Source organism: Taeniopygia guttata, chromosome 27 (genome assembly GCF_048771995.1).
Source record: "Taeniopygia guttata chromosome 27, bTaeGut7.mat, whole genome shotgun sequence".
In the NCBI taxonomy this organism is placed as follows: domain Eukaryota; kingdom Metazoa; phylum Chordata; class Aves; order Passeriformes; family Estrildidae; genus Taeniopygia; species Taeniopygia guttata.
This window is the reverse complement of record NC_133052.1, coordinates 3,699,274-3,725,109: the sequence shown is the minus strand read 5'-3', so window position 1 is coordinate 3,725,109 and position 25,836 is coordinate 3,699,274. Positions and strand designations below refer to the sequence as shown.

Genomic DNA, 25,836 nt, shown 5'->3' with positions numbered 1-25,836 from the left:
ACCTTCCCGTCCTTTGTGCCATGACAAAGGATGTTTTACCTCAAGTGCCAAATTCTCTTGTGTCTTGATGAGCAGGGTAAGCCCCAGAACCAATCTGGGAAAGCTTTCAGGGGAAAATACCCCTACCTCCTACCTTTCATATATGGATGTACTGGCTGGCCTTGTTTAAGACAAATGAGCAGCCTCTGTTTATCCTAATGAGGTACTTGAAGTGGAAACTGATAGCACTAATGGCCAGATCCCAAATAATTTGCTGTGTAGGAAAATTGTCCAATTGTGCCCACCCATCTGGTCCTCCCTGGGTGTCACATAGAGAATGGGAGCCTTTGATTAATTCCCTAAGTGACAGAGTGCAATGGATATTTTGCAAACTAAAAGTTTGTCTCTGAAGACAGAGATTTCTTTGTGTTTTGACCTGGGTTTTGATACTCTTTGTACCCTTCACCGCTCTCAGTGCCAAATAGTTTCTGTTTTTCATCGGGGGGGGGATAAAGCAACTTAGAAAAGCATCCTATCTTATATCAGCTACAAACCATGCATTTCTCCATGAGGACAGGGGAGGAGCAGTGTGAGGAAGCAGCACTGGCAAGTGCAAGCATTGCCTGATTTTTGTTCTGCTCTCTGAAGTTTAAATCTTTCAGATATTCTGTGGTTGTTTCCAACTTTACAGTGATGAGAGCTAAAACCCCCATAACAAGGGTGGGGATGGTTGTATTCTTTTTATTCTAACAGGGTGTGTTTTAAGAAAAAACAATAGTTATTATGATACACGTGGAATAAACCACAAGCGATGAAATTTATTTCTCAGACTTGTTTTTCCATCCCTTCTCAGTGTTGCTGCTGCTGCCACTGTCCCCTTGGGTTGTCTGCGATTAACTTCTCCTGCCATGGAGTTTTCACACCAAGGATTTTCACTTTGAAATGGCATCTTTCACTCAGAGAGGAAAAATGGAGTAGTTTTCAGTTTCACAAAAATTTTGAATGAACACTGAGAAAGTAAATGGCAGCAGATGGATTTTTATGGAGTGGGGAATGTCAGAACTGCCTTTCACAGGAACTGTATTGTCACACAAGAACTGAGGGGTTTCAGGAGGGATGTCCCTGCCCTTAGGTGCTTTCAGGTTCTGGTGTTAATGCCTGGGAACTGATTTGGCTGGAAAAAGGATCTTTTGCTTCTCTGCTCAAGATCCCCAAATGCCTTCCAGGGTGGGAACTGTGGGCACAAGGTGACACTGAGGGTCCTGCTGGCACAGGGTGCCAGACCTTCCTCAGCATTCAATTCCCATTGATCCCCTCCCTTCCCCTACCTGTCCCATTAGAGAGCTTACAGAAGGTCTCAATGGACACCTTTTCTGAGCTGTTTCATCACAGGGTGTTAAGGGGTTGCCCAGGATGGGCAGGAACACCTCCCACCAGGTTGCCCAAAGCCTCATCCAGACTGGCATTGAACATTTCCAGAGTTGGGGCATCCACAACCTCCCTGAGCAACCTGTTCCAGTGTCTCATTATCCTCAAATAAAAAATTTCTTCCCAATATCTAAACTGAACTTCCCTTTTAAAAATTTGTACCCATTCTGCCTTGTCCCATGACTGCAGTTTGTGACAAAAAGTCCCTCTCCAGCTTCCCAGCTCCAGCTTCAGACACTGGAAGGTGCTCTGAGGTCTGCACACAACCTTCCCTTCCCCAGGCTATGTTAATGTTCATTGTGTTAGAGTTTCCTTTCCAGCATGATTCTCTTGGTTCAGCCTTGGAAGGCTGAAGGGCCCCGCTCTCAGCCAGCTCCTCTGGGAGCCACGGAGACCCAACAGTTTTACCCCTGTGCCAGTCCTTGCTGTGCTGTTCCATTCTATAATTATGCTCAGGATTAATCACTTTCTGGTGCTTCTGGATGTCTCTGCAGTATTTGCCACTCATTTGCTTTGGGGGTTTCACATTTGCAGAGTGTAACTGGCCTCTCTTTCTTGTTAGATTTGCCTTAAATTGCAGCACAGAGAAGTTAAAATAGCAATAAAAACCACTTCCTATTAAGTGGCTATTATCTTGTCTCGCTGTGAGTTGCTTTCTTACCAAGTGTATCGTGAAAACTCATTTGTTAGATCACACTTGTGAAGATACTTTAGGTGCTTTATTCCTCTAATTCCAACTATAACCATCCTGTGATCTTAATCAACATTTGCTTTAACATTAGCTGGAAATTAACTCCCTTGCAAATTTGGCCAATACGAGTGGCAACGTGAAGGTGTCTTTTTTTGGTTATGAACTTAGTTCCTTGTTTTCTGTTTACAGATACCACTGTGGTAGGGGAGCACTTTGGGATTTCCTCCAAAGGTGACTCATGTTTGCCAGATGCACCTATGGCAAAAAGAAGCCAGGCCATTACAGTGTGAGCAGCATCTGCTGAAGCATCCACAGTCAGAGGGGGGCAAAGTTCCTCATGCCTTATCCAAAGCAAGATCTGCTTGTAGAAACTTCATCACGGGTAGCAGCATCTGCATTGGGCTGGGGTGGCAGCTGTCTGTGACTGCTGTGATGAGCTTCACACAACTGGAATAGAAGTTGAAAAGATTTGTAGCTGCAACTTCTTTTTCTTCAGCTCAAGACACCCTTTCCCATTCTTCTCTATTCTCCGGCATTTTGTTGCTGACATCTTTGTCCACTGACCTCTGGTCCTTTTTAAACACTTTGTGTGGAGCCAGGAGCAGTTGCTTTGCTGTGTCTGTATCACGGGTGTTTATGGAATTCCTTTTGAAATAAATGACAGGTTAAATGGAAGACAGTTGTCTCCACTTATGGATTTTGTGGGTGAAGTTAAATACTTGGATCAAAACGAAAGTGTCAGCTATGCATTTACTAGGATGAAATTGTCCTGGTTATGGTGCTTCTTTTGTTTTAACCCCTCCCTAATTTACAGAGCTACTTCCTAATATTTACAGATATTATTTCCTAAAAGGAGATTGTTATCACTGCTTTAGTGCCCCCTCAGGGACACTAAATTTAAATTTCTCCCAATTTAAATCCCTTCTGTTGAAGCAGGAATAATTCCTTCGATAGGGAAACGTTTCTAGCAGGATCCCACCTGCCCGATGGTGGTGCAGCTTCCCTGGATGGTGTCCCGGGGAGGGAGCAGCTCTGCAGCCCCGGATTGAGCTTCACTCCCCCCTTGGAAGCTCCAGCTCCAGCCACTGCCCTGCCCTGGTGCTGGCAGGGCCGGCTGGGTTGTATAACGGCTCCGAGACACAGCTCCACAGCAGTGATTAATCAGGGAAACATCTAACAACCTTAAATGGCAGCACATTTATTTTGGCAGGTGGAGACTGAGAAAGTCCTTGCTGCCACGGAGGGAGTATTGCTCCAGAGCGCTCCGATCACATTTTGTTTGCCTTAACACTTTCTCCAGTCTCAAACTTTTACCACTGCGCTGAAATATCCTTTTTACACATCTTTGTGCTGTGATTCTTAGCTAGGTCAGAATATGGGATGACATTTTTTCAGACTCAGTGAACAGCAGAAGTGCCATTGCTTCCTGCCCCAGAGAATGCAGCACTTGTACCTGTGGGTGAGCGGTGAAGTGTCCCTCTGCAGTGACGTGGTGACAGCCACAGCTGAGTGCTCAGGTTTGTCTTTCCAAGCCTTATGAACTGGCACTGCAAATAATCCCAGATGTCCCCTGGGAGACTGGGCAGGATGAGGTCATGTACCAGCCTGCCAGACCAAATATTTCAAATATTCTTGTTATAGTCTTTCTGAAGGTGAATAGATAACTGGGTTCATCTGAGAGAATTCTTTAGGAGTGCTCTGGATTAAGATTGGTTTTGGATTTAGTGAGACAATAACCCACATTTTAAAGATCCTTGAAAAATCAGTGATAAGGAAGAATTGATTACTCTGAAAATTTTAATAACACTCAATATGTGAATTATATTTTATTCAAAAGCTCCAAATTCTCAGCCTTTTTTTCCTGTATATTTTGAACTGGAATTTAGTTTTGACTTGAGGAATAGTTAGCTGGAATTTTTCTATTTCAATCTCCTTGCTGGCCAAAATTAGTTTTGTTGGTGTACCCATAAATTTCATGGAAGTTTGTTTATTTTACTGAGGCTCTGTTCAGGGCAGAAAGTACATACCCAAACATAAATTTTATATGCTCTAGAAAACTTTGAGCCTCTCTTTCAGATTGCAGGCTGTGTAGGACTAAAAATGGCTGTTTCTATCATGTTGCTATTGCTTGAGATGTCTGTGTCCTGCACTGGCTGTGACTATGGGGATGTTCTTAAGTCTTCAATTAATTCTCTCTTTACCAGCAGGAGTGGTATTGGGTGTTGTTTGCTAAAGCAAAGGTATCAGCAGGCAGGAACTGCACACCACCGAAAACCCTGAGCTGGTGTTTGCCTTTAAAAAACTCAACAGCACAGTTTTGAGACAGTCAATCTCTCTGCACACAGACGAGCTGTTAGTCTGGCAGGATGTAATTCCATTTTCCTGAGTAGTTTGATTTCCTTTTGGCCTGTCTATGCTTCAGCTCGTCATTGCTCTTGTGCTGAATAGATGTTGACTCTAAGGTAGTTTTCTGAGTAATTCAAGCCGAGGATATTTGTGAAAAGACTGTGATTTGCTTTTATCTATAGCAAATGCAGGCTCTCAAGAGAACTTATAAATGCTAAACTTCTAGGCCCATCTGTGCATAATTTTCCAAGTCACATTTTATGGCTGCACATGGTGGCTGCAGCTCCTAGTGCAGAGAACCAGCTGGCAGACTGTTGCTTGCTTTTTAATAGGGTCTGAAGGCACAACACACGTCTGACACAGCCCAGAGACTGCCATGGCTTAAGAGTTCATTCAGTTTACTTAAAATCTTAAGGTGAGTCTTATTTCAGGCATGTTGATTTCCTCAGAAAGCTTTTGTTAGTTTGGCTAGTGGCCACATTATGTAAGATATAATTATTTGGCCTCAAAGTAGTGATTTCAGCAAGGGAACAGTGTAAAGCTGGCTGTGAGCTGCGTTGTGGCAGCACCATTTCAAGTGACACAGGTGAGGTGTGGCCATAAAGGCTCTGGCTCCTTGGTGCCTGTATCCTATTCCCCTCCAGGTGCCTGTGACTGTCCTCAGTGCAAACAGGGAAATCAGAAAACAACCAGGAAAACCTTCTCTTCTCATGTTTTCTGAAAGGCTTTGTGGCTGCAGCTGGTAACTCCCATGTAACCTTTCTTCTCTGGACATGCTCCAAGAGGTGCCACAGCCAGGGCTGACTCCAGAGCAGCCCCTGGGGAATGTCTTGGGTGGCTTTGCCACCCTTTTTGTCTGGATCTGACCAGAGCTGTGTTCAGAGAAAGAATTAAGCGCCCTGGTTCTGCTGACATAGTAGCTACAGCTGAGTTGTTTTAAAATCTGTATTCCTGATATTGAAAAGAATTGTTAGGAACCTCCTTAAATTCCCTTTAACCAGCTACTTCATTTTCCTTGGGTTTTTTTGGTTTTTTTTTTTTTCCTTTGCCCTAGATGGAGTCAGTCGAGGCAGTCTGGAATAATGTGTGTGGAATTGACAGGCCACGTCCTGTCACACACAGCTTTCCTTTGAGATGGCCTTTAAGCTTTCTATTAGTTGCATTTCCATTTGGGGAATCCTTGAGCTATTGGATATTATTGTGTGGGGGGAAGGCTGAGATAGAATCAGAATTTTCAGTGTTTGTTTTCTGATAGTAAATTGCCTTCTTGCATGTCATCCAAGAGTTCACACAACCAGGACTCCAAACTGGGCTGCTCTTGGGCAGAGGAGCTGTGTGGGGCAGAGCAGGGACACCCTGAGCACAGTGACAGGGGACAAGGAATGGTGCCCTGCTCACACCCTGCTCAGGCTCTGGAGGAGGCAGGTCCCTGTTGGGTCATTCTGTCCCTCTCCCTCGGACGTGGAATTCTGGGACAGCAGAGCTTGGCAGGAGCTTGATTTTATCAGGAGCTTTGGCCTGTGGCTGTCAGTTCGACTCCGAGTTTCACTTTAGAGTCTAATCCTGTTTTGGAAACTCACTTCCTTTTCCTCCTCTTGTGCCATTTTATGATTTAGATGCACTGTTCTCATGATGTTTCACTACTGTGTTGAGCATAAACTGTGGTTTCCTCCGAGTTCTCCAGCATTCACATCCATAGCAGGGATCAGGGATGGTCCTGGGGCTCAGTGCTGCTCTCCCTGCAGCTCCTTGACAACCCTTCTTGCTCCTGCACCTTCCTCCCTGGCTCTCCTGGCAGGATCCTGGGGAATGCTCTGGCACAAAGATCCCTCTGTCCTATCAGCTAAGAGCAGTCCTGCATTCCAGTTCAATACCTGTGGGAATGTTTGAAGCTTCTCAGTCCTAAGACAAAGCAAGGAATGTTACCAGCAGCGCAGGAATTAAATAGCTTTGAAGTTTTTTTCTGTCTGAAGCTTTTATGGCTCTGGGATGTGGCATCAGCTCTCAACTTGGGGAAGCTCAGATTAGTATTATATGGTCTAAATACTTGTCATGTATTTACTACTGTTTTATCAGGTACTGAAGGGATTAACCAAGCCAGTGACTGCTGACAGACCACCTTGGCCAAAGTGGCTGAGGGGTTGATTTTCAAAGTCACATCTGTTTACTGAAGGTACCAGCCTGACACTTGTTTTGCATTCTGCTGTAGGGTTTTGTGGTCACAAGGAACCTGGTTTACAGCTATTTTTATTGTCTTCATTTCTTTCAGATCGACACAGGATGCTTGTGCCCTTAACATCCTGGTTTTTGCTGTGATTCTGTGAGTGCCAGCTGTGAGGGAGGCACTGCTGTAATTGCAGCTATGCCTGGGAGTGCCAGCACCTTGTGTCCTGCTGCTGTGTCAGTGTCAGAGCTCTCTGTTTGGAACAGGCCCTTGTTTGGATGCCTCTCTGAATGACCTGTCAATAGCTGAAATAATACCTTGATCCCAGAGCAGTGGTGCTGCCAGAAATGCCTCTTGCGGGCCTGGCCAATAATAAATAAACTGTCCTGGTGCTCCAAACTGCCCTTCCCATGCCTTCAGAGGGCCGGGGGTTCCCTCTGCTGGGGTGGGTACAAACCATGGCTTCATGATGGGAACACCAGCACAGACAGCTGCCCAAATTCTGTCTGACTGTGGCCAAAATAATGGCCTAGCTGGACTTCATTGCTGTCAGCTGTGGTGTGAAGACAGTTGTCTCTAACCATTTTCCCTTTTTTTTTTCTTTTTTTTTTTTCCCCTTTAATTAAGCTTGGATACAATGTGAGGGAGAGGCAGGAACATGAGGGGGCCATGAATCAATTCAGGGTTCAAGAAGCAGCAATAAAAGTGCTATTATGAATGAGTAATGGCTTGTAAAGGGCTCCAATCTGCTAATGTAGGTTAGTGGGTTGATACCATTACTTTAATAACGGTTCTTTAGTCTGGTTAGATGTTCTGACAATCCTTTCAGCTTGACTGTGAGGCGTTGGTCCCTTGTGAATTTTGGATTATTTCTTGAGGTCACTTTTCCAGTTGCAGAACCTGTGTAATAACACTGAGCAGCAGAGCACACTGCTGTTCTGATCAAATTGGGACAATCACAGGCTCAGTAATTGCAGTGGTGCTGATGCAATTATCACCCAACAAGCTGTAATTTGAAAATGGGCCCCACTGCTTGGCCAATGTGGTGCTTTGGAAGCTTTTAAAATACTGATCCCTTTGTTTTGTTATACGCTGCTTATATCTGATCAGCCTGTGATGAAAACCTCCCACATGCCCTTTGCCTTGTAATTACACATTTACAAACAATGTGGGGGGAGTGCAGCAGGAGGCTGTGTTTAAATAAGCAGTCCTGCACTCAGTGCAGTTTCTGCAGGTGCCACATGCCGTGTGCTGGCTTGTGTCTCAGCAGCTGGTCAGTGTTTCATGAAGTGCTGTCCCACTTCCCTGTGGAGGCTGCTGGGAGCAGGACAAAGGATTGTCTGATACCTTTGGAGACACAAATGTTGCACAGCCAGGGCAGTGTCACCTTGCTGCTCATACCAGAGCATCCAGGTACCTGTTCTCCCAGGTCTCTTTGGAAACAGGGTTCAAACAGGTGATCAGGAAGGACTTTAGGAGCAAAACAATTTGAACCCACTCAGTTAAACCAGGAGCATGAGTCCTGCCCTCGTTTGGAAGCAGTGATCAGTATGTGAGGAGACAATAACTGATCAAAAAGTATCCTGGATTCCTGCAAGTCCCTATGGCTCATGGAGGTGATAGTTAATGTTGTGTGTGTCATTACACTGGTTTGAATTGAAAGGGTGCTTCACATTCCCAGCAACACCTGGCTGTCAGCATCCTCTTCTTTCCTGACTTACTGAGGAAGATGAGGGGCTTAAAACAAGATAGTCCAGCAGCAGTGAGTTAATGTTTAGTTGTAGTAATATCTGGTTTATTTCCTGTACATTTAATCCTCAGCTGCCCTGGAGAGGGTGATCTGGTTACAGATTAACTACAGTGCTGATAAAGGTGTACACGAGCTCCATTGAGAGGCAGCTGGGTCCTGGCAGGGCACAGCAGCCCAGGTGTGGAGCTGGGAGAACATGCCCATGCTGCTTCTTGGTGGGGAGCTGCTTCCTCAGCCTGTGGAGCTCCAGCTTGCGAGGCTGCTGAGCTGAGGGGGCTCTATGCAGGGAGGGTTTGGCCCTTTGCCACCATATTCCTGGAGTGGGAGCCCTGGGGAAGAAGCTGCAGCGATCTGTCAGGAGGTGATCCCCACTTCTGCAGTGTGGGCACCATACAGGAGTTCTGGTGTAAAAATCTCTTTATCCAGTCAGTGGAAACCTGGTCAGTGCAGCTGATGAATCAGCCCCAAAACTTCATCTGCCTGAATGCATCCCAGGGAAGGTTTGTGGCTGCTGAGCCAGGGGCAGGGCTGGCAGCTGGGAATGCAGGGTCTCAACAGTGGTTTGGTCAACCAGCTTTGGCCTGCAGGGCTACTCAAATGGAAGAGAAATAACCTGGCCTACACAGGTACCTTGTGGGAGCAGAGTGTGGGTGTTGGAGAGCTCTGGGACAGATCCCTGTCCAGCACTACTGCAGTGCTGGAACCTCTGCTGGGCAGGGGCTGCTGAGGACACTGGGCTTGGAGGGAAAGCAGGAACCTCCTGCAGCTATCACGAAACTGAGGCAGCTTTTGTAAAAACAAGGTTCACAACGGTGCCAGGTGGGGGAGGTGGTGCTCCTGCAGAAGATACTGGATCCCAGTGGATGCAACCCAATTATCCAGAACGCTGAGTCATTCATTTCCAGCTGACTAATGGGCTGTGAATGGCAGGGTCATGGATCAGCGCAGAGGGTGATGAGAGGACACTGCAGGAATTCTGTGACATCAGGCCCAGCTCAGGGAGCTGCATGAGGTGCCTGGATGCTGTAGGAGGAAATGCAGTCAAAAAAGTGCAGGAAATGATGGTATGACTTCATAATGTTGAAAACGGGACCACACTCCTGGTACTAAAAGTGATTTCAGCATTTATTACAATAAAAAGAAAGGCCCAAAGCAAGGGGGCCCACGGGCTGGGCAGAAGCGTTCCCATCGAGGATGCTGCAGCGCCGGCTCTGGGTCTGCTGAGCAGCGATGTCCCCGACATTCCAGGTGGATCCACACGGGTTCAGTGGGTCAGATGCCCCCTTTTTAGCCTGTTTTTTGTCCATTTGGATTGGTTTCTTTTTGGATCCTTCATTTGCATGAAGGTTTAAGGGGCTTGGTTGGCCCATTACAGTTCTGTCCAGGCTGGCTCCTTTCGCTTGGGGGTGGTGCACTTTCCTTAGGTGTAATATGGTACACAGAGTACTGTATTTCTGACAACCACCCCTTTAAACCCCTTTTACCATAACTAAACTAACATGACATGCTTAACAACTATCAACTATTTTACAATCGTTTCTAACCTATTTTTAACAATAAGATACATGCAGGTTTTGTTATAACAAAATGTGTCTCTGTATTAAATACAGGATAAATGAGAAGAAGTGGAGATGGTTAGTGGGGTGTACAGTTACAAGTGGTTTGTGGAGGACAATAAATCAAGTCTGAACTAATAAACTAAAAGTGGAAGCAAACTCCCAAACCTGAGCTAATGGAATTACACTGTGTCTGTTATCTCCTCTTCCCCAGCCTTCCTTTTCTCCCTACTTCTGCTCCCTCCCCATATCCCCACCAAAAAAGGGAAGGAGAAAATTTTAGGCCTAACACTGGTGAAGCAGCACTGGGTGGGAGAGTGGGAATGGTGAGCTCTTCTTGCTGGCTGGGGGCACAGGTGGGTTCTTTATGTGGACAGGCTGACCCTCTGTCTTTGGGCTTCCACTCAGGGCTTGCAGAGGCCATGCAGGATTCCTCCATCCTTGGCAAGTGAGGATCTGTTGTTTTCTTCTCCAGAACCAGATGAGCCACAGCCCAGATGAGATATTTCCAGAGTCCTCTTCAAGTGGTGTTAGACTGTTTTGGATCCCTGGTCTGTCTTGCTTGAGATTACATCAACAGATCTGGACTAAGGGAAGGATTTTTCTTGTCTCAGGTTACTGGACAGTTTTGGAGGGTTTTTGCATGGCTCATTTCCTGGAACTGTTGGCATTTCCACTGCTGAACTGTGATTATTTTAGGACTGAGACAGACTTTTCACTCCTCAAGCAAATACCTTCAAAAGACGACTCCTACTTGCATGAGAGAGAAGGAGGAGGGACAACTGGCTGCAGTTTTACCTCCTCTGACCTGGGACTTTGAAAGTGCAGATAAGATGACAGTAACTGTCCTTATCAGCATAATGACCTGTGTAGCTTATCAAAGTTGCTGATTTGCTATATGTATGAGCACTTCCTTAACTGTCAGTGCCACTCTGTACCCAGCTAAAGGCCAAAGAATGGTGTTTAAGATGAGTGTAGATATGAAGTGTCAAATTCCTTAGTTCTTCTGCTCAAAGGATAGAGATGTGAACAGGAAATAACTGAGCTTTATTTCTTTTCCTGTAAGTCTCTCTTGAATATATTTAGGAGGAAAGAGTCATTTCATAAATACATTCCACTCTCCTTTTGACAAAACCAGGATTTGTAGTAATTTTATTGGCACTGCATGAAAGTGCCGTGACTGAAACACTTGAACCCTGTCTTTATCTGCAAGTCCATCAGGCCATGCCTTTGGATCCAAAGCTGTAGATGCATTTTCTGACTAGATTGTCTAAGTGGCCATTTTATTCCTCAGATTCAGTCAGAAGACTGTGGGCAATAGTTTTTAGGAGGTCCCTTGTGTAAATGTAAACCTTTAAAGTTAATTTGACATGCAAATATCAAAAATAAAGAACCATGGAATCTCAGGATGGTTTGGGCTGGAAGGGACCTTAAAGCCCATCCAGTGCCACCCTTGCTATGGGCAGGGACACCTTTCACTACCCCAGGGTGCTCCAAACCCTGTCCAGCCCGGCCTTGGACACTGCCAGGGATCCAGAGATTCAGGGATCCCAGAGCTTCTGTGGGCACCCTGTGCCAGGGCCTCCCCATCCTCGCAGGGAGGAAATTCCTCCTGATATGCCATCTAATCCTGCCCTTCTTTACCTTATGGCCATGGCTACATTAAATAAAAATAACATGAAAATGCTATAATCCTTGAGGCTTGGGATGTGTGAGAGAGCCGTGTATCAGTGACTGTTGCATTGCATTTTATACAATATCTAAAATGCAAGTAATGAGAGTTGTGTATATTGTGGGTTCAAATTCTTGCATTCCAAGCAGAATTTCTTAAGCTCACCAAAGGCTGTTTTGGGGTCAGGGTGGATTAGCTGATGTCATAAATGTGTGTGCTGATATATAATGACTGGCAGTTGTATTCCACTGTGGATTGCCCCCTAAATGTATGGATTGTCAGTGCTTTCCCACTGACACAGCAAAATATTCTGACAAACCTGAAGCACTCTATTTTTTCCAGAAGTCCTTGGAAAACTGGCAGTAGAGACATTCCTCTCATTTGCTACTGCCTGCTGGAGGCTGACCACTGAGAGTGTGAGGAGCTGATAGTGACCATTCCTCTGTTTATACTTCAAGAATATCTTGATTATTCCATTGACACGAGTATGGGTGAGATATCCATTCATCCTTTATGCAGCAGGGATGAGTATGAGAAAGGTAACACGAACAACTTAACTTTAAAAAAACATAGAAAATAACATAGAAAATATGTTTTCCATCTAATAGATGATTTTCTCTGTTTGTAAAAGGTGTAAAGAGATTAACAGTTTGTGACTGCCAGACTTGTTGATGCCAAGTGTTTTTTTGTGTTTCATGCTGTTCTATGAGGGCTCAGCAGCTGATTGTTTAGGGGAGGGAAGGAAAGAGGGAGGTACCTATGTTTGGAGGAGGATGTGTCAGCTCTGAGCTGCTACTTAAGCAATTCCTTAAAAATGCAGGTGATCTGCATGTTAATTCTGAGTTGTATGGTATTTGTGCTGTCTCACATTATTACTACTGGAATACTCTTTCAGCTTCTGAGTGGGAGCTGTCTTTGACAGAAAAAAATATGTCAAATGTAAGGGAAGGAAATTAACCCAATCTTTCTGGTGATAATTTAAACCAATAAACCAAGCAGCATGTAAATCAAGTCATCTGTTTTACTAATCAAACCCTTTAAGTCCTTTCCCATCTTGCTAATGTTCCCCTGGGTTATCTGTGTACAGTTGCCATTTAGGAATTCACTCCTTTTGCAGTGGATGATGAATGCATAAATAGCAGTTCTCCTGCTGCTCAGCTGCTTTTCCATTCGAAGAATGTAAAGTGAGGTACTTCAGGCCATTGTGCAAATTCATTTGCTTATCTTGCCAGTTCTGCCTGCAGTTCCATACCCACAAGGGTGTTCAAAACATTCCCTGTTTTATTCCTTCTCCTTTTCCCTTTTTGAAGTTGACTTTCAGTGAGAGGGAGAAAGATCCTGATACTAAATCTGCCAGCTCAGTCACACCCATGAATTTAAGTGAACCCACTGCACTTGGTTGTAGTTAAAAACCACTTTGTTTCCCACCCAAACTTTCTGTGGAATATTAGTTGCTCTTTAATTGGAAGAACAAACCTTGTGTGTTTACTGGGCCTTTTCACACTGGCATGATCTAGTGCCTTAAAGAGCCAGAGGTTTTGTCTTCCAGGGCAACTTCTGCTCCATTCTTGGTGATGGGAGAGACTGGGAAATGGAGAAGAGAGATTTCGGTGCAGTTCTGTTCAGATCTCTGTTAGTGGTTTGTCCGCCAGAGCCCTTGGCTGGCACTGGGAGGGCTGGGACAGCCTGTGGGCCAGACCACGGAGCTGAGCCACCACCACGTGCCAGGAGAAGTCCAGTGTCACAGTCAGTGTCCCAGCTAGTGTCACAGCCCGATGTCCCAGCCCAATGTCACTCTCAGCCCAGTGTCACAGCCAGGCAACACACAGGCGTATGTGGGCACTGTCACTGTTTGGTTTTGGATGCCATGGTGCAGATCACTGCAACAACTCCAAAGGAAGCCCTAATGATGTAGAAACACGAGTCATTTGCATGTTTTGCATTTTTATTTTTGCCTGGTTTGTGTGGCCTGTATTTGTATAAATAAGGCACCTAATTTTATTTTATATGTAATGTTACCAGAGCACAGAGCTATTCTTTTGGACTGTATCTTAATGCTGCAAGATGATTCTTAGGTTTTCTGAGCCCTGTCCCAAACAATGCTGCATTCAGGGGCTCCAGTAGCATCCACAGATCAGCACTGGCCACGAGCTTAACAAATCAGAATATTCCTTCCCAGCAGAACAATGAAGCAGCTGAACATCAGCAGCTCCCAGCCAGCTGACTGCTAAAGGAGTCTCCAGGCATTTCCAATGAAAACCTGTGGAATCCTGGGACTCTACCTTGGCACTTGGGTTTGTAGAGTGAGAAGAGGGGTAGCTATCACAAGGTTCTATTAATTGAACAGCACTCCAAAGGCTCAAGGGACAACAGGAGGAGAGGGGGCTGAATCTGTCCAGAGCTTCATGCAGGGCCCTTCCCACCACCCAAATCCATTCCTCCTTCTCCTGCCCACCATGGCTTGTCCCTCCCTTTCTCCATAGCTTGGTCCTTCTCACACCTGAATACCTGTCAGGGTTTCCCTTTCATCCTTTCTAGACCAGATAGTTTAAAAGCAAATGTTCCTTCCCCAGTTCAGCCAGAGTGTGGACAGAGTTGGGAATGTGTCACACTAGGTGGCACTTTGGCTTAGACAATAAAGTTGCAAGTCATCAATGCAGGGGCTGATATCGTTTCAGGTGATGTTATTTGTGAGTGGTGGTTGTTTCCTGAGTTACTGGAGAGTTGGGAGCAAGGAACAGGGGTTCAGTTATGGGCTTTGGTTTTCTGCATGTTTCTGGATCTTTCTGCTGGGTTGAAGGATTTTATAGCCCTTCCAGCATCCCTCACAAGAAGGTTATTTAGAAGCATCAGCTTGCCTGGACACCACTCAGACAAAGCCACGGCTGCAGAATTCACACCCTGCTGAACCAAGGTGAGGAAATGAGGCACAGTCTTCCTCATGGTGCAAATCTATCCATCCACAGGCAATGCCCTGATGTTTGCAATTTTTGTCCCCTGAAATGCCTGAAGGCAGAAAATCCTTTAACACAGGAGTGTACAATCCAGTGTACAAAGCTGAATTCCCAAAACTGAAGGCTGGGATAATCATGATGTGGCAGCTTAATATGGACATGGGATTTGGAAAGAGGAGCTGAATGAAGGTGAAATATCGTTTTTAAGTACCTGAGTGCTGTAACATCAGAATGCAAGGAACATAATAGATCATGAAGTCAGTTGTTGGTCAGTGCAGGGAAGCCAAGTCTTCTCAATACATACATAAAACAAACTCAGCCATATCCAGCAGGGCTCCCTGGTCCTTGCAGCTGCCACTGAACTGCTCTGCAGCTTTCTCTCTCCAGCCTGTGTTGACCAGGGTCCTCCATTCCCATTTTCCCATTGTATGGGCCTGTGTGATGTTCTGTTTAATATTTTCTCCCGGCTGCCTGGCAGGGTGATTCTCATCTTCCCAGATATTTATAGGTGATCACTTCCACCTTTTCCTCCTCCTCTGTAGTTCTGTGTCATTGAAATGAGTTCCTCTGCATGACAAACACAGTGCTCCAGCTGGCTGGGGTGTGATGGGAGCAGAGAACCTAGCTGACTGCTGAGCTTTCTTTTGCTTTTTATTGTCACTTTAGAGGGTATGTGGTTATGTGCTTTTATCTGGCGGATTAAAAGTTGGAGATTGTGGGCAGATGGCAGCCTCTTGTTTGCTGCTATCCCAAGGCTGTTCCTGCTGTTTCCTGGTTAGATCTGGGATCCCAGGATAATACTCCTTCACGACTGCACTCCGGGCACGATGTGGTTACTGCACTCAGATTTTACCATGGCCCAGGCTGATTTTCACATGGAAACTGGGACTGTTTTACTGCTGCACACATAGGGAGCAAACTACTTCCCTCTACCTGTGCTGGCAGCGACTACCTCCTGTGTGTGTTGGAATAAACCACAAAGCATTGTGTGGAGGCTTTTCAAAGAACTTCCCTTTAACTCCTTATTTATCTCAAGTCTGCTTGTGCCTTCTGCTGTGCTCCAGAGCTGGAAAAGGAGTGTGCAGGGCTCCCCTGCTGCACAGAGAGCTCGGCCGGTCTGACGCAAATAGAAATGAGAGTTCAGTGACTCCTGTGTTTAGTGGTTTGGCATTTTTTCAGAGCAAGGTTGGTGCTTTACACTTAAGGATAAGGATTTTGATATTATTCCTGCTCCTACCTCTCCCAGTTTTAGACTTTATTCAGTGTTCATTAGAGCTGGTTTAGCATCCATCTCCTATTTTCCTTCCCCTGACCTTACCCAGTGGTTTGCAGAGCTGGTGGATGACTCAAGGGTCAGCTGGGCTGGAGCTGAATCAGCCCCATCAAATTACAGACAATTTGCTTAAGCCTTGGTTTGTTGAGGAAGATGTGGCAGAGGTCACTCGTGGTTTGCTAATTTTATTTAGAAAAAAAGTGACATAATTACAAAGAACTCTTTTAACCTAATTTCCAAGCTGGCTGGAAGCTGTAGATGAATGGAGTATTCCTCATCCTGCCCTGTCTGCTCCCTCCATACAGGAAAGGAGTGGTGCAGAACGTGCTCCAAATGGCATTTCCTATTTTGTTCAACTGGCAGCATCTGAATACCAAGTCCATGCAGGCCAGCTGCAGGCAAAAATCTCACCTGCACTCAACATTAATTTAATTGCAGTTTTCCTGGTCCTCAGGGTGGATCAGAACCTTGTAGACATGCATATTTTGAATATTATAGACATGCATATTCATGATCAGGACAGACTTGGATAATTTTCCTGGTGCAGGGAGGTTATACTGACTGGACAGTTTTTTGGTCTGTTTTTTCCAAGAGCAGCAGGAATATTTTAGCCATAGTTCTGCCAATGCAAATCCTGTTTATCTGAGTGCTCTTGTGGGAGGCTGATTCTGTGTGAGACAGTTTATGAACAATTTACTGAAAGGCTTGAAGTCCTGTTTGACAGCTGAATTTACTTTGAGATTTCCATAAAATAAAGTCTTTAAGCAGCACTGAACTCTCAGTAAAGAGACTTGGTATCACATAGAAAAGGTGCAAGTACCTGAGGCACAGAGTGAACTCTGCTTTAGACAAGTCACTCCCCAAAGCAGGAGGAGAATGGGGTTGTTCCTTTGGGTGAGTGCAGGCTACTAATTCTTGCATTTACAAACCAGGTAAATATGATTTCACTGTCAGAAGCCTGCTTACATTCCTTTCCTTCTGAACACATCCTAAAGGCCCATCCTTGGCTGTCCATGAACATCTCCTCATGAACACAGGTTTTAATTAAATGTCTCCACGTGGGTTTGCAAAGAGAACAGACTCTCAAAGCCTGCAGTCATGGACTTTTAATGTATATGACTTTTAATGTTAATATTTAATGGAAAAAATAACTGAGGTTTGTTACCCCATTTAGAAGAGCAACCCAAACCATGTGGGATGTTTACAACAGGAAAAGGAATTGTCCCTTCTCCACACAGTAGAGGTGTGCAGCTCCTGGATCATTCTTCCCATGCACAGAGGAGGAAGAAAAAGCTGTGTGCCCATACTCAATATTTCACTTTGTGCTTTGGAATTCAGAAATAAACTGGAAACAGAGAATAGTTTGAAACCACCAGTTTTGATTATCTTAATCCTCATTGGGACTGGGTTTGCTGCTGACTAGCACAGCTGAGGGAGCTGTAGCACTCTGGATTCTGTCCTGAATTATTTGCTTTTCTTTAACGTTTCCTTTCCTTTAAGGCACTGCTGCACAGCCAAACTGAAGGGCCATCTCAGGGGGTGTCTGTGCTGTGACTGACTGAGCAGGGTCTGTCCTGGGGGACCTGTGGAGCATCAGGAAGGGCTGAGCCCAAGGAGCTTCAGGGAGCACCTGCTAACGGGTAAAGCTTTGGTGTACCTGTAAAGCAGAATGGGCTGCCAGTCGGTGAGCAGTGCTGAGAACAGAGCAGTCCAGGACCAGAGAAGGGCTTTTCCCAGTAGAATATCATCCAGAATAGCAATACCTGTGCTTCAGCTCTCCTAAAGGAACAGCAAAGCGGTGACCTGCCCTGTTTCTCCAGCTCTGTGCCTGGGCTGTTGGACAGATGGTCATGGGCTGCCAAAGTGCGTTGGTGAGGAGCCGTTTGCCCGGTGCTCAGGGCTGGCAGTGCTCCCCCAGGGGCTCTTTGGCTTCTGGAGCAGAGGAGTTACATGTCAATGATTAATTAGGAATTCCCTGTGTGATGTGAGGGCTCCTGCTCGGTGAGGCGCCTCTGTGCAACGGTCCCGTCCTGCAGATGTTGTTTGGGAGTGTGGGTTCCAAGTCTTGCCAACTAACTTTTCTTTATTTGTACTGAGTGCATTTGAAGTTGCATCATTTCCTCGGTAAGAACAGTTTTATTTTTGACTAGAGTGTTTGTCAGGTGGAGGAAATCCTAAATGTGAGTGCTCTCTGGTGGTGGAGATTTCTGCTTCAGTGTTCCCATTTCTGCAGTGTATTTTCCACGAGCAACTGCATGTGAATATACCTTGTCTAGACTTAAAGATCCCTTTTTTCCCAACTCTTTCCCTAAAATTAAAAACTACAAAACAAAGTAAAAGTGTATTTCTTGCCTTAGTGGACTTCTATCCTAGAGAAGAATTTCTCTCCCTTAAAATTATTTATGTTCTGTGACTCACTGGTTTTTATTTTCTCATTATCGATTGATGTTTTAATGAGGTAATTAAAAACTTCTCATGAAAGAGCTGCTGTTCCTCCTCAAAATAACCCACATGGATTAAATACTGTGAATTGCTTTTTGGCTGCTGAGCTGCTGGAGAGAGGGGAGACTCATTGGGGCTGCAGCTCCTCCCCGGGGGCAGCTCCCATCTCTGCTCCCTGTGACAGGAACAGGATCCAGGGAATGGCTGGGGATGGATCTCAGGAAAGGTTCTTCCCCCAGAGGTGCTGGCACTGCCCAGGCTCCCCAGGGAATGGTCCCAGCCCTGAGGCTGCCAGAGCTCCAGGAGGGTTTGGACAGCGCTGCCAGGGATACCCAAGGTGGGATTGTTGGGGTGTCTGTGCAGGGCCAGGGGTGGCACTGGGTGATCCTTGGGGATATCTTCCCACTCAGGATAGTCCAGGATTCGTTCTATGACATTGATACAGAAATTATTCAAATGGAACAATTGCAGGGAAATGTTTTGTTGTAGCACAAGCTGATGTGACTTCCATGAGATACAAAACAAGGTTTGACCCAGGGGTGTCACCCCAGGAGTGGATCCTGGGGTTCCTTTTATTAAGGAGCTTTTTTTTTATCAAGGAACTGCACTGTTGTTGCTTTGAGTAACGAAATCCCAGTTCTGTGTGTTACATCTCAGCACTAAAATGCCTGTGCTGGCTGTGAAAAGCACCAAATGGATTCCTGGTCTTGTTTTGTGACCTTGCCCTGCCGAGGAATCATAGGTTTAAGACAGCTCAAAGCTCCCCATTTGCACTGCCCTCGTGGGTTGTTTTTTTAAGCTTTTCTGAGCTCTCCATGGGCAGGGCAAACCCGGCTCTCCCACCCGAGCTGTGCAGGAAGAGAGGCCCTGCTGTTCTTGGCCTCTGCTGTGCTGAGCCATGCTCAGGGATGAAAAGGGGCTTTATCAGCAACGAGGGGCGAGGAGCTGGAGCTCCTGGTGGGAACATCTGAGCACAGCTCTGCAAGTTTAACTCTGGTGCTGGGAATAAAAGAGAAATGAACTGAAATGTAAACGGAGGCGTCGCTTGTTCATAAAGTCTGTATCCCCAAAGCCAGGCTGGAGAGGTGCCTGTTTGTCAAGCCTGGAGGCAGATCCTTCTTCCCCCTCATCTCCATCTGCCTTTTGCCACAGAGCTGAAGACACAACTCAACAGAGCCCAGTAAAACTTTTTAGAACTTGGCTTGGAGGCCCAATGTGGGACCTGCTGTTTGAGCTGAGCTGTGGGGAAGTGGCAGGCAGGATGTGAGCCTGTGCCAGCATCCCAGCTGGAACCCCTCCGGAGCAGGGACAGACTGCAGGGACAGATCTGGAGCTTCTGCTTGGAGGCAGAGGGTGCTGACACTGCCCAGACTCCCCAGGGAATGGTCCTGGCCCCGAGACTGCCAGAGCTCCAGGAGCCTTAGGACACTGCTCCCAGGGCTGGGATTGCTCCCAGGGCTGGGATTGCTCCCAGGGCTGGGATTGTTGGGTTGTCTGGGCAGGCCAGGGGTGGGACTGGATGATCCTTGGGGGTCCCTTCCCACTCAGCACATTCCCTGATTCTATGATTCATTCAGGGACGCTGAGCTCTCATGGGAGGAAACTTAAACTGGGCTCTGGCAATGCATGTTTACATAATTCATTACTTAAGGAAGAGGTCAGGGTATTGGGTGCTGTGATGGTGGCGTGGCACGACACTGCAGCAGGAGTGGCCTTTCTTTCTTTATTTCTCTTCAGCTAAAACAACCCCCCTCACCCTCTCTGTGGCCATGAACCCTCCAGCTGCTCCTGGGGCTTCAAACCTCATCCACAATCTGCTGGATCTTTATTTTCAGCATCAGCAGTGCCTCGAGCAGCAGTTCTGTGCTGCTGGGCAGGCACTTGGGAGAGCAGGCTCGGTGATCTCCATTGGGTAACTCACCTTTTTTGGGTGTCCATCACCAGGAGGTGGAATGATTCTGCTCATTGTGATGTCCTTGTGGTTTCCATTACATATTGATGTCCCAGTGTGACTTGATCTCCTTAATACCAGCAGTGTTATGTGGGTTTGGTTTTTCAAGCTCTCCTCTGTGTATGCAGAGTCCCTCATGGGCTCCCAGCCTAGTATGTGATCCCTTTGCACTTCTACCTGTTCAGGATCTTCCAAAAAAAATAAAATTAGGGGTATTGGTATTGCTAATTATGTTGACTTTATCTTTTCTAAAACATTACTGTACCATTCAAACAGAATATATCTCAGAAAATGTAAAATATCTTCTCATTTTAAGCTCATTATTATTTTGGGAAATGCATATCAGGACACCTTCAGGTAAAAGTGATGTAGGAACAAGAGGATGTTTTGCAATTCTCTGTCTTCCCAGTGCAGTGTTCCAGGAGGAAGCAGGACTGGAAGGCACCAGCACCTCTAGAAAGTGAAATGCTGGTTGCTGGATGATATTTCTTGAGTTTTATTACACCTGCTAAAAACTAACACTGCCAAGATGCTGCAGAAAATTCTCAAATGAACAATAGAAAATGTCAGGGCTGTCACCACATGGGGGTGGTAATAAATTTCAATAAAGTAATGCTGAAATTTGTGCCGGAGTCCATCAGGATTCGAGGCTCCTGGGCTCTGTGGAGGGGTTCTGGTGCCATCTAATGTCCCGAGGTTTAAATACAGCTGCAGACAGGGATTGGCGCTGGAGATCCAGGGTTTGTGTGTTGATCCCTAAACCTGTTGTCCTTTCTCCTCCTGAGAAACAAATGCTGTTTGTAAACTCAGCTGTTAATCTGGAATTATTCTGAGTTCTCCTCATAGGTAACTTTCAACAAAATGGGAGTTTGTTTGGAAGCATCTTCTAACTTAAGTTTTTTTGGTTTTTTTTTTTAACTAACATCAAGTTATTTTCTGTCTTGTTTGCAGAAAGAATCAAAGAACCAGGTAGGGATAGAAATGGTGTCACTTAGGGTTGTTTGCACACAGTCTTAGAAATTTTTCCTCTCTGGTGTAGCAGCAGTGATGATACCAAAGTGCCTTCCAGCAAAAAAGACTCATTGCTAGAGCTGAGAGGCTGCAATTCCCTCCTGGGCTTCTTTGTTTACTTTCAAGTGTGATTAGACCTCTCAGTGAGGGCTTCAGAACTTCTGCTCTCTGGCCTGAGCTGGGCCATGAACAACTACAGAATATGAAAAAATAATTTGCCTGTAAATCCCCTTTATGAAGCAGATTAAATTTGCTCCTCAACTCATGTTCACTTATAGTCAGTTGTAGAAACTGTAAATTCCATATTGTGTATCTGGAAGTGAAGTGGAGGTAGAAATGTCCTTTGTAGGTGGTGGAACTCCAGCCCTGGGTTGTTGTCCTTGTACCCCCGGGTCTCTGCTGCTGTGCCACCCCTGCTCGGGGAGTTCCAGAGCCAGGGTTTTATTCTCGTGTTTCCATAGGGTGGTGGATGGAAGAGCTCACCGATTCCTGATTTTTGTCTCCTCTGGGCAGCTTCGAGAAGGGCCGGATTTACACCTTTATCGGGGAGGTGGTTGTTTCCATGAATCCCTACAAGAACCTGAACATCTACGGGCGGGACACGATCGAGCAGTACAAGGGCAGGGAGCTCTACGAGAGGCCTCCCCACCTCTTCGCCATCGCTGATGCTGCTTACAAAGCCATGAAGAGACGATCCAAAGACACCTGCATTGTCATCTCAGGTAGGCTGGAGGGCTCTGCATGGTGATGAGCATCTGATCTGTGTGAAATTCCAGGCGGAAGGAGAATAATGGTTTGGCTAATGACAGCGTTTTATAAAAGAAACTTCATTAAGCTTAAAGCTGCTCATTTGCATTTGAATCCGTGTGTGGAGATCGGCACAATTATTTCTTATCTCATTCAAGAGCTGGTGCCAGCCAAGAGCTGGATCTGTGCCTGCAGAGGGATAATGTGAGCAGGAGCCCTGTGTCTGTTCCGGACAGTGACCTGGGATCAGCAGAGCTGGGCTGGTGATCAGGAGCTGCTGATTTTTGTCGCCTGGCCGCTGTTTGTTCCCTGCTCCATTGGAAAGGCCGTGGCTCCAGCGGTGGGAGCAGGGCTGGTACCAGAGTGATCCGTGGCTGGATCCTGGCACTTTGTTTCCTTGATGTCCCCGTGCTCAGGCAGCTCTGAAAGGAGAGAGCCCCGGGCTGGGGTGCTGAACAGTGGCCCCTTGTGCTGCTGCAGGCCAGGCTTTCTCCTCTAACAATATTCCTTTGATCCTCTGTGTGCCAGCCCTTTTCCCGACCTGTGTAATCTCACAGCACAATTGCTCAAAGTCAGCCCAACAGCAGCCAGGCAGGGGTATGGCTGTGTTTAGAAAACGTCCCAAGTGCACACAAAGATTGCTTTAAAAAGGAAAAACCAAACTGCCCAGGCACTGTTGGGGTAGAATTGAGATCTTCTGTCCAATGATTTGTTTTGCTTTTTTTCGTCTGTTTGGTCACCGTGGTGTTTCTGCCCCCAGGTGAAAGCGGGGCTGGGAAAACTGAGGCCAGTAAATACATAATGCAGTACATAGCAGCCATCACCAACCCCGGGCAGAGGGCTGAGGTGGAGAGGTAAGGCCTGGGCTGGAAAAGAAGGGAAAGTCTCCTGCTTATAGATCTCTTTCTGTGGGCTGTGTAGCATTACATTATCAGATGGTCTCTTGTACATGCCAATTTATACTTAACTTTTTCAGGTACTGCTTTTAGGGTATTTTGCAGTATTAATTGCTGAAATCATATTTAAAAGTTTATTTTGAAAGGTCAAGCTTTCCAAATCAAAACAGCATCTAGAAATACCATCCAGGCAATATCAACCATCTAATGGCAGGACTCAATGATCTTAGAGGTCTTTGCCCAATGAAATTATTCTAAATCGCTTTTCCTGGGGCAAATTGCCTGAAATTTGGGTGGGCTAGAACACCATGTGGAGTGCAAGGAGTGTATTCCGTGACCTTCCAGGCTTGCATGATTCTGAATTGAAAAATGTCCCTCTCTGTCCTGGAGTAAAAGCTTTGGAGCAAAGAATGTGTCTTTCTGCGGAAACAGACTTAAACCTACCCCAAATGAACTTTTGAAAATGACTTGAAAAAGAGTTCAGAAAATTGGTTTCAGAATTCAAATGTGTATAGAAGCTGAATTTCTGGTGCTGATTTCAGGGTGGGGGTCTGGTCTTTGAACCAAAGAGCATTTTCTTCCTTTGAGGAGTGTTGCTGACAGCTCCTAGCTGATTTCCCATGGGATTGCTGATGTCACCCACACCTGCCCAAATTTGCCATCAAAGAGCATCACTGCTATCATTGAATTCTTGTGGAGAAATGGCTGTGAAAGAAAAATCCCGTGGTGTGAGTGTTGAAGTCTTACCCTTTTCCATCCCTCCATCCCTGCTGCAGAGTGAAAAACATCCTGCTGAAATCCAACTGTGTGCTGGAGGCCTTCGGCAATGCCAAAACAAACCGCAACGACAATTCCAGCCGGTTTGGAAAGTACATGGACATCAACTTTGATTTCAAGGGAGACCCCATAGGTGGGCACATCAATAATTACTTGCTAGAAAAGGTAAGGCACTCTCCCTTCTAGGGTTACAGCCTTTGCTGGAGTTACTTTTTCAATCTGGGCTTTCTCAGTAGAAAGTTTGCCATTCAAACATGTACAGCAGGTGAGGTATCAGGGCACAGAAAATAAACCCAGGGCTTAAGTTTTCCTCAGGAGTCAGGAAAGCCACTGCAGTGCTGGCAGTGCCCTGAGCACCACGACTTCCAGAGCTCAGCAGCAACGGGGCTGTGTTACCCAAAGGATTTTGTGTGTGTGGGTGTGTGAAGTTTAATCTCAGTTTTTCTTTTGGATACAATTTACCCTCTGCACAGCTCCTGCTTTGTAATTCCTGCACTGAGGTCTCCCTGGAGAAGGAGATCTTCAGGGCTGTAGGGAACAAGTGTGCTTGGGAAGTGTTATTTTGGAATAACGCCACAGGCTTGGGTGAGCTGTTAGCAGTGTTGTTTTTATATATTCCAAGTGATCCTGAGCATAATTATTTTTCTTGTGTCATTAAGTGGTGTCTGAAAACATTGGAATATGCAAAACTGGAGAGCTCAGGCGTGAGCTGTTAACAGTTCTTGCTGTGTGAGACGCGTCTGGCTTTGATTATGTGTTTGACCACATCTGCCAACACCATTTTTTGTTTGTGTTTCTTTTTTACTTCTCCCCTTATTTCCCTGAAGTCTATTTTCAGAATAAACACTTTATTTTAAAAAACAAAACAACAAACCCAAACATTTAACTTGGGTTACTTTGATGTAAAAAGAGGGCTGGGACTACAGCTGCAGTGACTTAAATCCTGATAATTTATTTATCCTGATTGTTTATTTCATATCCTTAACTTCTCCCAAGTTAAATTTGTTTCCATTTGAAAGCAGCGGAGGCTCTGGCCCAAATGCAAGCAGTAACAGACAGCGGCTTTGCAGCAGGAACACATCAAATAATGGAATATCCTGGGATGGAAGAGACCCGCCAGGATCATCCAGTCCTGCCCCTGGCCCTGCACAGACACCCCAAGAATCCCACCGTGTGCATCCCTGGGAGTGGTGTCCAAGCACTCCTGGAGCTCTGGCAGCCTTGGGGCCAGGACCATTCCCTCTGGAGCTTGGGCAGTGCCAGCACCTCTGGGGGAGGAACCTTTCCCTGAGATCCAGCCTAAACCTCCCCTACACAGCTTTGTTCCTCACCACTCTTCATAGTTCAAATTTGTAGCATAAAATAAGGACATGTTGCTTGTTGATTGAATGTCTGCTGCTTTTAACCCTTTTTTGTGCTGTTTTACTCTGGTCTGGAATGAGGATTCTGGAATGGAGCTAAGGGTCCCTAAAACAAGGCCCTTGTGTCAGAGCAGAGCATTCCTTTGTGCAGCTGGCTGCTCTGGGCAGCCTGTCCTGGGGGTGTAGGAGTGGTGACCACCAGGCCCTGAGCTCTTGTCTGTAGTCACAGAGTCCTGGTTTTCATTTCCAGTGATTAAATAATTCTAAAACTAAAATGGTGGTTTTTTATTTGACTTTTCCATGAAAGCAACCCTGTAAGTTCCCACATGGGATTCCTGAGTAGAAGTAGGACATTGCAGCTGTTACACAAGCTGGTGCTTTTGGCTACAGATCTCAAGCTCCAGGGTCACATGTGTGATGGTGTTCCCAAGAGCCTGAGTGTGAGATGGGATGGACTAGGGGTGTCCTGGTGATGTGGGTGTCTGAGGGGACACTAACACCCAGCTCTGTGCTTTGTTCCCCCAGTCCCGTGTGATCGTGCAGCAGCCTGGGGAACGAAGCTTCCACTCCTTCTACCAGGTTTGTGTTCCTTTGCTGGAGCAGTGGCTTGTCCCCAGTTTCCCAGATACTTTGGGCACAGCACTCAGTGTTTTCACGCTCTCCTGTGTTTTGCAGAGGGTTCCCTTTTGCAGCAACTTGGGTGATCTTGGGTTCTTCAGTTCTCTGCCAGTGGCTGGGCTGGGAGGGAGCCTGGGAAGATGGATTGTTTTCTATCCTCCAGTCCCATATTAACACATTTCTAAACTTAAAAGGAGGCTGACTAAACAAATATGGTAGG

The 25,836-nt window shown here is 46.0% G+C and overlaps 1 protein-coding gene across 2 annotated transcripts in view; it reads left to right on the top strand.

Moving 5' to 3' along the window:
• Window positions 1-25,836, top strand: part of MYO1D (myosin ID) — a 141,697-nt gene that overhangs the window by 12,009 nt on the left and 103,852 nt on the right. For both annotated transcript variants that reach the window (XM_030255914.4, XM_072919201.1), the window contains exons 2-5: window positions 21,731-21,939; window positions 22,725-22,818; window positions 23,637-23,802; window positions 25,524-25,577. In XM_030255914.4, the coding sequence (XP_030111774.4) occupies window positions 21,731-21,939; window positions 22,725-22,818; window positions 23,637-23,802; window positions 25,524-25,577 (523 nt within the window). The remainder of the gene's footprint in view (window positions 1-21,730; window positions 21,940-22,724; window positions 22,819-23,636; window positions 23,803-25,523; window positions 25,578-25,836) is intronic.